The 14,861-nt window shown below is 38.1% G+C and overlaps 1 protein-coding gene across 2 annotated transcripts; it reads right to left on the bottom strand.

Moving 5' to 3' along the window:
* Positions 1 to 282: 282 nt before the first annotated feature.
* LOC120437526 lies at positions 283 to 7,842 on the bottom strand. 2 transcript variants are annotated; one of them, XM_039608098.1, is made up of 6 exons: positions 7,693 to 7,842; positions 6,976 to 7,060; positions 5,014 to 5,053; positions 2,511 to 2,846; positions 2,052 to 2,272; positions 283 to 1,474 (listed from the first exon to the last, which is right to left on the bottom strand). In XM_039608098.1, the coding sequence occupies exons 2-5, from the start codon at positions 7,012 to 7,014 to the stop codon at positions 2,085 to 2,087; spliced, it is 603 nt and encodes a 200-aa protein (XP_039464032.1). In that variant the 5' UTR covers positions 7,015 to 7,060; positions 7,693 to 7,842; the 3' UTR covers positions 283 to 1,474; positions 2,052 to 2,084. The 2 variants fall into 2 exon arrangements, with proteins under 2 accessions (XP_039464032.1, XP_039464031.1); XM_039608097.1 differs by having other exon boundaries at positions 283 to 2,272.
* Positions 7,843 to 14,861: the final 7,019 nt, after the last annotated feature.

Below are 14,861 nucleotides of genomic sequence, written 5' to 3'. Positions count from 1 at the left end.
GGTCTGATATGTGAGCATCTTGGGATTTTGTAAAAAGCTGAAATGTTATTATCGCATGTGTTGAAATGTGTGTGTGTGTGGTACATGTAGAATCTGGTCCAGTGGAAATGATTGTAGATTGAGGATTTCTATAAACGAGTGAACTCTAAACCTTAAATAAATGTGTCTGTTCCTCCAAACTCTGATTGGGGCTGCCACCCATGGTAGGTCAGAAAATTTCAGATAAAAATAGTTGTACATCTACACAAAACAAAATAAACAAATACTAATTTCAGACAAACATAAAATGTTGCTGTTTTTATTATCATTTGCACATTTCCAATACATTATGGACCATTTATACATGTTCTTTAACTAAATTACACACATAATACAAAATATATACGTAAAGATGTTCGCTTTAACTTTAGTTCATTATATTCCAGTAGGCAGTATTTTGGGCAACTTATCAGCTCAGTGTTAATTAGAACAACTTTAATTCTTGCTGGATCAGACTCATTTCTTGGGACTTTCCAACAGATGCTTGAGAATATGATTTCAATTCTTTAAACTGTGCTTAAACAGTTAAACATTGCAGTTAAAAATAATAATATGTTTTAATAATTGCAGTTTTCTGTCTTGGGCTGACAGATAACTGATCCTCCATATTTTTCGTAATAATAATTTTTAATAGTTGTTTGATACTATATGTTTCCTCCCCCCCCGTCTTTCTTGAGGGACTCTTAGCTTTTATTTAACATACATAGTTAAAATTCTGTTTTTGTCGTGTAGGCCAGTAGATCATAAAACCAACAACAGCAGCAAAAGGAAACCCAGCAGACAACTTTCAATCCAACAGATCCATCCTCCCTCTCTCCTCCATCCTGTGTGTCTGTTGGCCTGACAGATGTTCCTTGACTTGTGTTCTTCCTTATTTTATAATGTGTTTTGTTTTCTCTTACTTGAGGCACGATGTGTGTCATGGAGGAATTGACGTTCACCTCTTCTGTTATTTAAGCCTAACATTAGCTTACTAATCAAACCGTTGTTCATTCTGTGAAATTTCTTGGAAAATATGCAGCTGTTTTTGTTTCGTGCTCGGATGCTATTGTTTTAGTTTTTCCAGTCAGATTTTCTATTGATATTCTGGCTTCCTTTTCCCACCATCATCATTTAAGAATCTCTGGGACATTTCAAACAGGTTGCTGTTCAGCTGGAGGCTGGTATGAATCCTTACTCTGTTCTTGTTTACGTTTTATGTATATCAAAAAAAACTGAAACACCAGCAGCAACAAGAATTTCAAAAACTGAGAGACCAACTATCAGTCCAACAGGTCCATCCTTCTTCCCTTCACCCTCCTTCAATTCATTCAAAACAACTTTCCACTTGCTGTCAGTCTGATGCAGTTAAACAGTTTCTGGATTATTTGAGGTATATTCTTGGTTTTCTATGATCTATTTGGGCTGACTGCAGCTGAGATCAAATCTGCATCAACTGCTTCAAAAGAGAAAGAGAGAAAAGAGAAAAAAACATTTACAGCCACAAAAACACATGAATAGACTCAAATAAGACAACAATTAGGCTAAAACATTTATAAGTAAAAACATTCAAAAAGAGTAAAATAAATGAATAACAAAATGTGACCAGCTCTTGAAACATTTAAACTGACAACCAGAAAACAGAATGAAAAGTTCAAAAAGCTTCACAGATCAGAGGAAACATATAAACAGCTGCTGAAGATTCAGATTCTATCAGGTACAAGACACCACAGTCCAATTTTCCAATACATCAGAAGCCAAACATCATCTGCATTTAATACATGTAAAGAACATGAAATGCTAACAGAAATGGTTTAATGTTTTATTCAATATTAGGCAGCATCTAGTGTAAACTTTGCCTGTTGATGGCAAATGGTAAATGGCCTGCATTTGTATAGCACTTTACTTAGTCCCTAAGATAATGATACTACTATTGAGAGACACTTAGCTTTTTATTTAACATCATCTCAGCTGTAAAATCTTTTTACTCAGATTTCAATCAGATTTACTCCTGCCTTTGTTGCTTCTCTTACCCAGCATCACCATGTAAGAAGCTCTGAGACATTTCAAAGCTGCTGCATTTCACTAGGATGCTGGAATGAATTCCGACTCTGTCGTTGTTTATATTTTCTGAAGATCCAAAAAACAACAGCAGCAACAAGAAGCACAGCAGAAACTGACAGACCAATAATCAGTCCTACAGGTCCATCCCTCTTCCTCCCACCTTCATCTTTGTTGTCTCCTCCTGGCTGACCTGCGGGTGAGAAACAGGTGTGAGGTGTCAGCTGTCAGGTAGGTGATGAGTGAAGAACAGAACAGAATCCATTTCCTCTTCAAACTGCTGTCAGACATTATCTACTGCACTCTGATCACATCACTCAGACCAGCTGCTTTCTACAAAGTCTCATCAACAACATCTTTAGAAACAAACATCAACAACCAGGAAGCAGCTTCACCTCTGATCACACACACACTCAACTCTACTCACTCACCTGGAGGAACAACAATCAAGTAGATGATGCTGATCAGCTTCAACGGTTGTCTGACTCCCTGGACGACACGACACTCGTATGTTCCAGTGTCATTTATCGTCACATTGTTCAGAATCAAAGACACGTCTCCATCCTTCATCTGTCTGTCCTGCAGATCCACCCGGTTCTTAAAAGATGGATGCTGGTTTTCTGGATCAAACTGCCCATCCCGATATAAAACAACATATTCTTTTGGAAGGTAGGATATGATCCACTTTACAACTATGATGTTGTTGTTTGGAGCTCGACATGTCAGAGTGACGTCCTGTCCAGACTCAGCTGTGATGTTTTTCTGGTCTGAAAGAGGAAACAACACAGAGCAGAGAGGTTAAAGGTAAAAGTACAACTGTTGACTTCAACAGCAGCCAATCAGAAGGAGAAACACACACACTTACTGTTTGTAGTGTTATTTATATTAAATAATTAACGGCAGGATCTGTGTAATATACACATCTATGCAGTGAAACGTGCTGATAATAAGTGAACATAATGTGTGAGAGAAAGCAGCCTCTCATTATAAGACACTGTGAGTCTCTGCATGCTGCCTTTATGGAGCTACAGCTGTTTGTATACACTGAACAAAAAGCTTTGTAGCTGTATACAGGGCTGGATGTAGAAAAATGTTTTTAGGGTGGCAAAATCAAAGGCAATTCTTTACACATGCAGCTTTTACCTTCTGTAATATCCCTTAAAATAAATCTAATGCTTCTGACTTTTTTTACAACCATTTCATGCTTGCAGATTTCGCAGACCTAATCAACCAGCCAGATGCTAACCATCGCACAGCAAGCTGGACTACTGGACATGCTAAAAGAAGTTTGAAGGTATGCATCTGTAGGGGAATTTATAGGAAAATGTTTATACTTTTTTTTCGCTAACAAATGTTTGGGGCTGAAAGCAGGGTTTGATCTTTGGTTTCATTCTATAATACTGGACTTATTTTTCTACGAAGGTTTGAACTTTGAGAGTGTTTAAACAAGAGAGAAAAGTGTGAAAATGTTCATGCCCCTCACCTATTGCAGGTTATTTTTAGAACATAACTCACGCGATTAATGGGGAACCACTGTATATGCATTGATCTGTGCAATATACATTTCTAGTTGTCAGAAGCAACCACTGCCTATGATTGTGGGGGGGGGAAACTTTTAATCAGCAGCATGGGTATTTCGGATTTCAGCACATGTGGTTGATTGTTACAATCTCCAAATGCAATGAAGGTGAGTGTTATTAACATCTGGTGTGGAGGACAGGCCACAACTCCAAATCACAGAAAGATTTAAGTTGACACTGAAACAAGAAACAGTCTCCATTTCAGCTTGTGTTGAGAGTTCAGACTGCAAACTATGCACCAGTTTTGTATTTTAGTGATAGATTGTGCTCCAACACAATAATACGAAGGTTGCTACTGACAACAAGAAATAAAGCCAGGTGAGGGAGGGGGTTACAATATGAAATATATATTTAGTTTTAAAATTTATATTCAGTGTTAATAGTAGCTAGATTCAAAGTGTTGATGCTAGCTTATTTTAATAAACATCAATATTAGATACAAAACTACGGTGGCATTAGGGGTGGCAAGAGATCAGTTTAGGGTGGCACATGCCACTCCATGCCACCTCTGTAGATCTGTCCCTGACTGTATACTGACTCCTGAAACTGCAATAGATCACACTGACACACACAATACACTTCTTTGTCTCTGTGCTGGAAACTGCACTGCTGACCATGCGGTCAAATTCACGTTACTTCACCCAACCATGTGACATTTACACAAACAATAAACTGATTCAATATGATACAAATTGATTGGGAAGTATGAAGTAAGATGTTTATTCCTCTTTATCTCAGAGGGAAACACCGTTTGGTTTATAAACCTCACCTGCAGAGACAAACACGAAGACACCGACAATCAGCAAAGTCGAGCAGAGCGACGCAGTTACAGGAAACATTTCCGTGTTTTTGTTTCTGCTGATCTGACTCTTAGTTTGTTCTAAAAGTCTGAGTTTGTTGATATTTCCAGTTAACCTGAGGTTAAAACTTGACTGACTACATGAGGTTAAATTTGAGGTTTAAATAAAGCTAAAACATTGTTTTTCAGCCACTCATTCAAATGCCACACTTTCGATTGTCTCTTAAGGAAGTTGCGTTAGTGTGACGTTTGGTAGGTTGGACTGCATGATGACCATAAGTAAATTTGTCATAACTAAAGCGGTGAAATCTAAAGCAGGTCTGAGTGTTTAACAGGTTCAGTTCTTGAATGATCTCCACAGAACAACACAAACATAACCTCATCATCAATCATCAGCTACATACTAAAGACCATCATCATCAAAGGACTTCAACATGATGTCACTGTATAAAAATGCATATTGTACTATGGAGGAGGCAGCATTTAGCTGTAGCCTCCATAAAACCACAGACAACTTTTCCTAAAAACTCTTAAATATTATTTTAAAACACTTACTGTTCTTCTGAAGAAGTCTCTGAAGTCCTCGAAGTCTTTTCTGATCATCATGATGGAAAAAATAATCAAAACATTTTAAAAATGTAGAGAGCAAAAAAATGGTAAAAAATAAAACAAATGGACCTCTGTACTAAACATCCAGAGAACTGAGCTGTGTTTCATTTTCAGCTGTTTTTAAACAGACACACCTCAGATCTGTGACATCAGCACCCACAGCGTCACCTTAGCAACCACATTCCTCCACCTATCAGCTGTGAGTTCACATGTTTGACAAACAAATACCACAAAAACAAAGTCACAGCTGACTCTGAGCCCTCACAGTCAGCTGATCTTTCTGTCAAATAACTTCATGAAACCCTGAAACACAATAAATATTTTCAGGTCCTTGAAGTACACACGGGTGGGGGCTGGAAACCCACTCCACCTGTCACAGTCTGAAGACAGAATGTGGTTTCTGTTCAGTGTGTGAGGATCAGTATGATGTATAATAATGTGAGTAAACTTCAGCAGGTTCATGTCTGTGATGAAGAGAACAGGAACAAGCAGAGGTGCCCTGGATGTTTGATCTGTGCTCTGATAATTCAGCGTATCACCATGTGGGACAGGAGACTGTCCAGTACAAGTTACAGCCTGTCAGAGTGTCGCTCACATTTACTGACAAACAACAGATGCATCTGTTACTGAACTAAATGGTAAGTAATGATAAAATGCAGTCAACTTAAAATTGTCTTGTCGTCTTCCAAATGATCAGTAAGTACTTTGAAATTATCATGCAAGAAAGTGTGTTAAAACAACAAACAGGAACTGGACCTCCAGCTTTCTTAAAACTAAATATTTGATTTTTCAGTTTTTTTCCTCCTATGAGGCGAGAAGATAGACAGAAATACCAACATGATCCTTTAAAAAAAAGCAGGGACAATTTGATAAAAGTTTAAGAGAAGTTTTTTTTAGTTCATTGAGAAACGTTAACTTGTAAACCAAACACTGTTTCGTTTCTAAATCTCACCTGCAGACACAAAAACAAAAACACCAACAAACAGTAAAACGGATCAGAGTAAAGGAGACATTCCTCTGTTATCTCACTTTGATTATCTATTTTGTTTTGGGTCTGTTGGTATTTCTAGTGAATAAGAGAATCTGGGCTTCATACACCTGACTAAGATTAAATTCAAGGTTTAAATCAAGTCACTGATTATGGTAAAGGATCCGTCGTTGCGCTACTTGCTTGATGAACCATAACTGTTAAAGAAAGAGGAAGCCATATTGGGGGGATGTTTGCGTAACTATATATATAAATGTGTCACAATAAAAAGGTGAACGATGGAGAAGGCAGCATTTAGCTGTAGCCTCCATAAAAGCACAGCTGTTCTGGAGAACTTTGTCCACCTTTGATTGTCTTTAAGTTGTGTTGGAGCCACAGAGAGCAAATCTTTGTTCTTTATGGAGAACCAGTGAGGCTGTTTGGACTTTCCTATGAAACATCAGTGCAGGAGTCTCTCAGTACATCTGTTTACAGTGAGGACGAAGAAGCAGCAGAAACAGACATAGAGAAAACATGGAAAAGATGAGCAGCAAATAGTATATAATAGCAGGGAGAGAGAGGGTGCAGTCCTGTGATTTGCTTCCTGTAAATCACAGGATTGTAATCACAGTACAGGAGAGTAACCGGTTACATTTAATCTTTGTGATTGAGGTTATTTTTTTCTTTATATTGTGTCAGATAAAGTCTGACAGCTTTTGGTTCTTCAGATGATAAAACACATTGAATTCATTTCATATGATGTGTTTTCGCAGATGAAACCAGCCAATCAGGTGCTTCACACTAACTCCACATGAAATTCATCTGTAACCAGCTGAACCAGTTAGTGGTTACAGTAACTGGTTATTCCACTAACCCTCACAGATTTCAGTCAACCTGTCAGATTAACTAAAAGACTGAAAGATGTCATTTTAAACTGTTACTGTTGTTCTGAAGGATCCCTGACACAGTCGTCTGATCATCAGGATGGGGAAATTATCCACTTGAAGCAACAAACCCTCGACGCCCCTGTGTGATATCATAGCAACATTTTAGAAACCACATTCCTGTCTTCTGTAGCTTCATACATACATATTTCCAATCCAATCCAACTTTATTTGTAGATTACTTTAAAAACAAAATGGTTCACCAAAGTGCTTTCTAGAGTATTTGACAACAAATAAATTTAATAGTAACAGAAAGTCAACACGTTTGAGTTAAACAGATAGATATGTAGAGACAATCTCTCAACACACTGTTTGGTTGGAAGTTGTCTGACTGAGAATTGAGATTAACTTGGTCCAATGAATTAACTTCAAAGCTTGCATGTCTCTAAACATGTTGTAAAATGTTTTGTACAATGTGTTTAGATAGGAGTCAAACAAGAAGAGGCGGCTTTTTGTAATCCTTTACACACGATACCAACAAAACCAACCTTGATTGTTCAAAATATATGTTACCTTTAAAAACAAAAAAAAACAAAAAACAAAAACAAAGCATTCATCATAAATCCAGTAGGAATGATCCCATACACATGAATAAAAAAAACCACTCAACATCTGTAGACATCTAAAGACTTTAAAAAGTAAAAAAAGCAGGTAATGATCCCATACTCAAACAACATTAATGCAAAAACAAACAAACAAACAACAAACACTTACCAACGATTCCCTCATTACATCATGAAATCATTAAGGCTAAAAGAAAATACCTGATTTAATATTATAATTCATATTAATGATTTTTTTACAGCACCAACTACAACTGTCACAATCTTCAGACAAAATCTTCATCACAGTTTCACTGTTTTAACAAACTAAACGAGCCATGAGGAACAGAAAGAAGTCCAGGCTGAAACAGTGCATCCTGGGAAAGTCATATGACCATGTGGGAAATATGGCTGCTCAGAGCAGTTGATGAGTTACTGATTACTGTTCATGGTGAAAACGTCAGAAAAGTCAGCTTTGTGTTTGTGAAGTGAGTCTCAAAAGGAATTTTCCTTCATGAGATTGTTACCTTAAAATAATTATTTGATATCCTGATTATTCATCAAATCTTCAGCAGCTTTGTGTTGGTGGAAAACAGGTGTATGTGTGTGTGAGTGTGAGTCAGTATCCTGGTCAAACTGGTTTAGCACCGAGTGTTTGTTGATGGTACACATGGACTCTGTGTGTTTTGTATCTGAACACATGATCTGTTGGTTTGTACAGCAAAAATGAAAAGACATTAAGCTTCTTTCTTCTCAATTTTTATCCTGTGTTCATGTTGATTGTGAAGTGATTTAATGTTAGTAGAGCTAACAGAGCTGCTTAGATGTTAACACAATAGTCAGCTCAGCTGCCTGAAAGCAACGAAACCACATAGTTCAAAAAATCTTGAAAAGGAATAGTTGCTGTTGTTGCAGTCAGCAACTGAACCGCCAATCTTTCACTTTCAAGGTGACCTACACCACCTACTGAGCTATAGCAACTCCAAATGAATACTTGCTACTAGCTAATTTAATTAGCAAGTGATTTTGCAGAGTCTGCTTTGAATAAAGGATGTGAAGATTACACTATGGATTTTTTAAATGTTTTTTACTGAAACAGCTACACAGCTAAACAACACAAAACTGTGTGTTGTAAAAGGAAGAGGAAGTGATACTGACACACAGAGAGAGCAAACACCAATTGAGAGCGCCACCAAACTGTTCAAAGGCCATTTAACTCAAATTACTTCACTGGTAAGCTGAAGTTTAAACACTAGATGGCAGCAAACATGACCTTTCAAGTGTCAGCTCTGAGTTGGCTCAGCAAATGAGATCCAGAAGGAAGTTCCATATGAGTTACATGTTCATTGGTTTATAGTTTATCTCCAAACACTTTAGCTCTCTAGATTCATGTTAAAGTACTAAGTGTTAAAGAATTTAATTCAAGTGGGTCAAAGGCTATTCTGGAAATGAGTAGAAGACCTTTTGTTTGTAGATATCTGAGAAGTATACAGGGAATCATTCCCAGGAGGAGGAACAAAAAAGAAATCTGTTTATCAAAATGAAGCACCCTGTAGTCCAAGTTAACTAGAAGGTTGGAATTAACTTGTTTTTGTTCAGTAGAAAAAGGTCCCAAATTTGCGATTTGTAATAAATATTAATTGTAAAGAATCACATTTACGAATCTGCAACCAAATAATGTTTAGGTTGCTGTTATTATTTTTCCTCAACATCAAACAGTCAGCTGCTGCCGCTGGTTTCAGTGTGAATTGGAACATCAAGGTAAGAACTCTTTCCATGTTGTAGCTCTTCTGCAGGTTTAATGGGTTTTTTTTCCTCTTCTTCTTCTTCTCTGAAGTGAAAAGATGTCTGCGTCGGTTAGCCACAACCAAACCGGAACAAGTCAAATTTTCCATCTTACATCTTGGTGAAACCCACAGAACCACGTGAGAAACACAAGAGAACAAAGGATTTTTAATCCTGCAAAGAAACACATGTTTGCTGTGGGAACAAGAGCAAGTTATTTCTCATATTTTTATTATGAATAACAGTGAAGTTACAGTGTCTATAAAACACATTTGTATATTTGTATTAGCACTGATGGTTCTGTGTCAGTAAAACATCATTTCTGATTATTTTAAATCAAAAAAGAGTAAAAAAAAAAAAAAAGAAAAGAAAAACATGCACATACATAAAAGAAAAAAAACTTTGTTAACATGTGGATGTCCTCTAATCTGAGGTGCTGGGGGACCGGATAGAGACCAGCAGCTGGACGTCAGTGGTTGGACTGGTGGACTACCTTAGCGAAGAGTAGACGACGTCTGGCTCTGGTTTAAAGTCTGAACACAAACACACACACAGTTCAAACAACAGGAAACATGATTACAAACTTTGTAGTTCAATCAAGACCTCCAATCTCCACCTCTCTGCATCACACACAGTCCCAGTTCAGACTTCAACAAATTCAAAAACACTTGAACCTGAAATCCACAGAGGTCAAACAATTAACTCATAAACTAAACTGCATTAAATTATATTTCAAAGTCTAATATTTAATTTTTGTTCACATAATTGTTGCTATTTGGTGACTTTGTTGCAAGATTTGGCCTCATTCAAGAACATCCTGTCATAAACTGGTGACCTCCAGAAGGGAGTATCCCAACTCACCTTTACAGCTGGGAAAAGCTCCACCATGCAAATGATCCTGAACAGGAGAAGCAGCAAGAAACTGGGTGGATTGACGGAACTAGCTAAACATTTATTCAAAATATGGAACTAACTAGTCTTCTAACTAATCGAACTAATCTTTTGCTCTTCTGGCATAGAAACAGTGTGAGAAGAGCTCTCTCTCTCTCTCTCTGTCTCTCATTCATTGGGTGGGCGAGCAGCGAGACTTCGGAGAACAAAGGTGAGCAGTGGTGCACAGTGGTGTTGCAATGAAGCAAGGCATAGGTGAGTGAAATTTGACCTAGTTAAGTGCACATAGAGGAAAAAACAGAGGACCTAACACTGAACCTTGTGGTGCATCACAGCTACAGCTAGATGATATGTTACCTATATTGACCAAAAAGCTGATTTCTAAAATATATGTATGAAATATATGAAATCAGCAGCTGATAAAAATGTTCAGATCTACTGAGTCAAATGCTGCGGTTATGTGTGAAAGAAAGCAGCCATGCTTCAGTGCAGTAATGGCAGCAGATTTATTTCAGTCTGTTAATGAGTCCTAAACTCTCATTTTCCACTGTGTAGCAAATATTACTGAACTGCAGCAGGTACTATGTAATGCACATGGTGTACTGAAGCAAAGTTTACCAAAATATCAGGATTGAGACGGTGTTACTGGATTCTAGTTTGGTTATAATTTGTAACCAGTCTGAATCAGCACCTTGTTTAAAGTGATTACATTTGTCATGCTCGAAGGGGGAATGGCTGCTTCCACTTAGCACATCTATTGTGCTATCCTGTAATTTCCACATTTCAACCAAAGCTCTTGTGCAAACTTGTGATAACTTTTGACCCACTTGAACAAAATCATTTCTGTTTAAGGTAATTTAAGTCAAGGTATATTAAATCAATTTAAATTTTTCATTGACTTCACAGTTTGCTTTGCACTTCGAATGAATAGTGGAACTTTGCAGATAAAAAAAATATATTTCTTTCTGAAATTATACCAAGAAGTTTGAAATCTTGAGCTTTAGTCAAGATCTGGGTTGCTGATCTTTGTGTGGAGACCAGAAAAACTTGTGTCCAAAGTCAGACGTAAAGATCATCTGTACCTCTTTTCATCTTTGGTGTGATGATTATGTGTTCATAACTAACATCTTCAATTCTCCTTGCTGAATAGATTACAGCTGGATCACCTTCTGTAGAACAAAGAAAACACAAATTACAGAAAAGGCAGCAGCAATGTTATACTATTTCACTTTTTAATTTTTTCATTATACAGACATTAAATGATTACTTTTGTGACTAGCAGCAGGTTTTCAGAGGTTTTTTCCACTCCTTTAAACCTCTGCTGAGAAACATAACATGATTGCTTAGAACTGGTAGGTGTTTGTGTAAGAACAACAGGCACAGCCACAGAGATGCCACCTTCTTTAAGTGCCGTCTGACACACTTCACCGCAGCGCACCAAGCAAACAAATTCTCACAAAATCAACACTGCCATTGGCCAAACCAGAACTCTCTGTGGTGAAAAGTTTCTTCAACTTCAGACTACAAGAACAAACTGAATATAAGAGGAAGCAGCTGCTGTGGTTTGACACAGACCTTTAAGACGACAAAAGGACCCACTGTCTTATAGTTGTCTCTTTATACACTTCATATATCCAACACATTCACCACTCTAATAACCTGTATGTGGGTCAAGAACATATGGCGAACACAGCTGGACTGCTGTCTACCCATCTTGGTTTATTTGTGGTTCCTAGAGAATTTTAAAGTAGAATAGGAGGCAGAGCCTCTGTTCTTCAGAACCATGTTCCAGTTTTGCTTCAGGAGACAGACACAATCTCAATTTTTAATATTAGGCATGTTCAACCGATCTTGGCAAATGACTTGGTGCTATATGAATAAAAGTGAACTGAATGGAATCTGGGCACCTCTTCAGTGATGGTACTACACAAAGCACACTGTAGATTTCTCTGGCAGGGGGAAGTATAAACTTTCAGATAGATGGGATCATGTTACAGTGGACAGTGGCATCTTGGACAATGGACTGAAAGAGCTGAAGACATTGTTAGATGGTTGCAGACAAACATCAGTGAACATCAGGGATACAAGAAGAGTCTGGACAGTCTGAATTGTACATTGAACACAGAAAGTCTCATTACCAAGCATATGGGCCTGTGGTGGATGTAAAGATAATTATGATGATGCTTGTATCTTAAGTCAAAGTAGCTGAAGTCCAAGTAAACTTTATTGTCAAGTTTTGTTTGGTCTAAATTTCTGAACAATTTCTTAGAAGCAAGATCATTTTATCTTATACAATTTGATCAAAAATAATGAGTTTATTTAGAGCTCAGTGCCAATAAGACAGGTACAAGATGCTGTGCTAGAAAATGTGGCCATCCTCAGGAATGAATGATCTAATATCAGGAAGATTCTGGGTCCTTTTTCCTCTGCTCATGTTAGCCTGTAATTTTCAACTAGTCCCTGTCCTTCAATACCTCTGCAAAATAACTTTATAGTCTAGTTTTTGTGTTTTTGATGATGATTTGTCCATAACTGACATTTTCTGTTCATATTACATTCGCTTAATATGTTTGTTTAATTATTATATGCTTCTAACCCACTTTAGATGAGGTTTAAAAATGTTTAAAATGTTTGATTGTGTTTTTTTTAATCATAATGTCAATGTTTCGGCTGTGTGGCAGGCAGGAAGTGGACCCAAACGCAAGCTCACGAGGCAGGAATGAACTCAAAACGCAGCTTTATTGCTGGACAGGAAGACCAGACAAACTAAACTGGAAACTAAACATATTGCACGGAGAAACACACGGCCATGAATGAGGGAGAACGCGACACAGGACTGAGGGAGACGCGGACCTACATACACAGAGGGTTAACAAGGGGAGTGGGCGCACACGGGGAACACAGGTGACACTGATAATCATAACAAGACACAACGGGAGTGAACGCAATACTGACAGGAGACTGTCAAAGTAAAACAGGAAGTGCACAGAGGTTCAGACAGGAGGAGAGAGAGCACGGGGAGAGCACAGACATAACGGGCTGGGTAAAACATGGAATAAAACACAAGGAGACGAGGGCTCACAGATACACAGAGGGGCACACAGGGGGTAAGAGTCACAAGGGGAAAAACACATAAGGAACAACATAACAGAGCAACTCAGGAAGCATGGCCTAAATAAGGAACAAAATACATGAAAACTAAGAATACTGGGCCAACGTGGCCCAGGACCATGACACATAAACAGGAAACGGTACAAATGCAGAGGTGTTAGCTTCTGTTAACCACAGACAACAAACACAGAGACCAGCACAGAAAGAACATCACACAGTAAGCACGGAGTGATTCGATTGCGAAGCGCCTTTTTAAAATACAACACTATGGGCCACTTGACCTTAATTGATTAATACTTATACCAATATTATGGGCCCTCTTTGACTGACATGTGGCTCGGGACAAAGGTGGCTGAGCTGCTAGCTGTCTGCTATGTTTCACCTCAGCTAATTGGAGTCCCTGAACTTAACTTCTGGACTGTGGTTGTAATGTTGGAGCTTCAACAGTTAAATTTTCACTCACCAGTTTTAAATCTAAGATTTTAATATATGTTATTTACCAAGAACAGATGTCCTTTTACAGTATATTTAAATGTTTCCTAGCTTTTTAAAAATGTCAGGACTGTTTCTACTTTCTAAATCATACTTGTCCACACACCCAATATTACCTCCGATTGGCTGTTGTTGATGATTTGATATTGTCGTATCTCTGCGCATGTTGTCATCTTCTGCAGGTTCACTGTGATCTTGTGAAATGTTTCAAATTTAACAGTGAAATATGTTATTGTAAAGAGTCTAAACAGAGCCTTAAAGTATCAAAAAGTACATATACATACATATATATCTATATATATAGATATATATATATATATATATATATAAATGCAGATAATGTATATAAAAAACAATTTCAATATATATTTAAAAAACCTTACACGTCTAAAATGCAGCCATCTGGGTCTCACCTTCAGATTTTCTGTAAACACATCGTCTCACCAGCAGAACCAGTAACACCAGTAGAACCACAAGACAGACTGATCCAACACATGACAACACAGAGAGAACGGGAGGAGAGAGTGATGGAGAAAGAGTGATGGAGGTGGAATCAGGAGCAGAGGTGGATGTAGGTGGAGGTGTGGTGGTGTGTTTGTCTAAAATAAAGCAAACACAGTCATTAAGTTGTCGTCACATTGTGAATGTTGAAAGCTGCAGAAACACAGACAGGTGAGTGTGTCACCTGTGACAGTGATCCAGCTGGATGGAGACTCTCCATGACCGCTGATGTCACACTTGTAGAGGCCTTCATCAGACCTGGAAACATGCTGGATGGTCATGTGACCTGTAGGCTGCTTCCTGATGAGGGAGCCATCTTTATAGAAAGCAGCTGGGAGGTTGGAGGGAGTGGTCTTTGTTTTACAGAGCAGAGTGACGTCATCTCCCTCCATCACAGGGAGGACAGGACTCTGCAGGATCACTGATCCACCTCAACACAGAGACAAACTACAGCATTTCATCCATTTACACACAGCTTCATCAACACTAACTCCACACACTCAGCTTACCAGTGACTGTCAGGTTAACCATGTTACTGATGGGACCCTCTCTGGACTCACA

Source organism: Oreochromis aureus, linkage group 3, assembly GCF_013358895.1.
Source record: "Oreochromis aureus strain Israel breed Guangdong linkage group 3, ZZ_aureus, whole genome shotgun sequence".
Lineage (NCBI taxonomy): Eukaryota > Metazoa > Chordata > Actinopteri > Cichliformes > Cichlidae > Oreochromis > Oreochromis aureus.
Note: the sequence above shows the minus strand (reverse complement) of the source record. Positions and strands in the feature narration are given on the sequence as shown.